Source organism: Morone saxatilis, unplaced genomic scaffold (genome assembly GCF_004916995.1).
Source record: "Morone saxatilis isolate NCDOM2014 unplaced genomic scaffold, NCSU_SB_2.0 Contig17, whole genome shotgun sequence".
In the NCBI taxonomy this organism is placed as follows: domain Eukaryota; kingdom Metazoa; phylum Chordata; class Actinopteri; family Moronidae; genus Morone; species Morone saxatilis.
Window position 1 is genome coordinate 11936166 of NW_023339729.1, and position 2654 is coordinate 11938819.

Here is a 2654-nt window from a genome sequence, read left to right on the forward strand (position 1 = left end):
ACATACTACGAGCAGCCCATAATAAAGTAATAGTCAATCAAGTACGAACCCAGGAAGTCAAATACCTCCTATGACATGTTAATGGACAGTTAACTAAAACAGGACAATATTTTAATGTTTCACCTTTGTTTTGCGACAGCAATCTTCCAGATAATTTTTGGCTACCCTGGGCACCATGATTACTACCTTGTAATAATATATATATAAACCTACTCTCTTATTTATGTTGCACCCTAACAACATTGGCGGCTTTCCTCTATTATATTCCCGAACTACTGGTAAAGACGAAAAATGTTTTCTTCAGACTACTCAAAGGTTCCACATCCGCTAGACTTCACCAGGAGCAAATCTATGCAGTTTCTCACAAATGAGAACAACCGGTGAGGCAGTGAACAATATTACCAGAAGATAGATCCTAAATGGCTCGATATATAAGTGTCAACACATGCTTCGTTATGCCTCTGAATGAGGGTGAAGGAATTATATAAAAAGACAAATAACGAGTAGTATAATATCAATGCATTTAAGTTTTAACAACGTGTGATGGAAGGTTGAGGGAACGCATCGAAGCCTAGCTAGATGAATAAATAATCCCGGCGAGTCATATGTCGAAGCATCGATTATCTCGACCAGCACATAATGATTCTTCTACCCTGGGCACATGTTACTACCTGTATAATTATTTAACTACTTCTATTTGTTGCCCCATTGGACATCTTTTTATCGATGTAAACATGTTCTCAGATCTCAAAGCCACGCTGCCTAAATTCAGTTCACAACTGACCGGCACTGAAATCCAAAATCCAAACAGAAGATGCAACATGCTTCTAGCCCCGTATATAAACATAGGTGTAAATCATGCATTTAAGGACGTTTTAAGAGAACGCTGACCTTGTAATATCGAGAGTATATGCAGGCAAACACAGACTAATTTCAGGAGAACAATCTAAAGTAGTATTAGCATTGACAGCCCCACAGACATGCAATGAAATACTCAGACAGAAAGTCAGCAGCTATGACGACTTCGCCAATTCTGAACACTAAGTTTGGCTTCAGACTTATTATCAATTTCTCATCAGCGACATTTTTCAAAGCGTTCAAACACCAGTTTGCAAAACATTTCGAGGACCGTGCAGCTGTTATTTTCACTTTCAATCTTTTTGTAGTAGCAGGCTGGCAGCTCTTCTGAGAGCGCCAGCAGGTGTTTGTATTCATGAGTCACCTGTGGAGGGATCGGCCTGTAAGGGGAGAATAAGTTAGTGTAGGGGAGGAGGGGTTAGTATGGAGAGGAAGGAAAACTCAGGCAGTCTTTGGCATGGATTGCATCTCCATAGTTCGGCTGGCTCCAGATGGACGGATGAGAGGATAGATGGGCAGAAAGAGCGAGGAGAGGGGGAGACGCACAGATAATCGCAGGCACTGCTGCACCGCCTCCTGCTCACACAGTGCTGCTGCAAAAGGAAGGAGGAGGAGGAGGGAGGGGATGCCAAACGATGAATAACAGCAAACAACATCAAACAGTCCGATGTGAGAGAGAGAGAGAGAGAGAGAGAGAGAGAAATTCGGCCAAAACTGCATAGCACAGACTAAGCTGGAAGTCAGACAGTCAGTCAGTCGGACTCAGACAGGAAGGCAAGTCTTCAATCGCCACACAAAGAAAACAGAGAGAGAAAGAGAAGCCAGAGTGTTCACAGCACTCCTTCAGACGGACCAGTGGGGATGCTGGATTAGAGACTGTGTCAAACAAAACACAACCCAAAAACATTGTGTCGTGCAGAAAAAGCCACATGCACCGTGATTCTCTGCCTCCAGCAAAACCAAGGTTAATCACCTGACACACGTCAACACACACACATACACATTCATACACTGTGAACATCAGCACACACCAACACTGCCCTGCCACTGGCACTGACACACAACAGACAGAGAGAGGAGTAGGGGTGGAAAGATGGAGAGAGGATGTCATTTGAGGGGAGGTGTAAATAACTGCTGGGCTAAAATATCAGAACTGGATTACATGGATTCAACTTTTGCCCCTCAGAAGAGATTCTTATTCAGCTGTTTGAACTTAACAGGCACTGGTGTGAGATATAGAGTAAGAAATGATGTGTGCAGGGAGGAAATTATTTATAGTTTGTATGCTGGCATGTTTAAAGTTGTGATTAATCCATATGTTGCTTAAATCTAGTCAGTCCGGCTGAAACACATAATATCTGCCCCTATATTTGCCGGAGGGAGTAAATGTAACAGTAAATAACAAATCTTTTCCCACAGTCTGTCCTTTCTAGACTTTAAATTTAACTGGATTTAAGAAACGTGCATAAAAAGTGTTAAAAAGACAAACGTGAGTAGGTGAAGTAGTAATATTGAGGCTATACTGGCAGAGGCAAAACAAAGGAAACGTAACTCGTTAGAAAGTAGGGAACTGCCTGTCTGATAGGTTTAATACATAAGAAAGATAAAGATGAGGTGGGAGGGGGTGGGAGGTGAAATGGGGGACACAGGTGTTGGGGGTGAGAAGAGATGTGCAGTGGCAGAGAGAGCGATGGATTGAATGATACCTGCACGCTGGGAAGGGGCTGGAGCAGGACTGAGCTGGATCACGATGACTAGACAGAGGAAAGAAAATATACACACACACACACATTACT

General features: G+C 42.8%; 1 protein-coding gene across 1 annotated transcript in view; it reads right to left on the bottom strand.

The window, feature by feature from the left end:
* Positions 1-2654, bottom strand: part of map2k7 (mitogen-activated protein kinase kinase 7) — an 11740-nt gene that overhangs the window by 6742 nt on the left and 2344 nt on the right. Inside the window, exon 2 of the mRNA XM_035660858.1 lies at positions 2565-2612. Coding sequence (XP_035516751.1) covers positions 2565-2612 — 48 coding nt within the window. The remainder of the gene's footprint in view (positions 1-2564; positions 2613-2654) is intronic.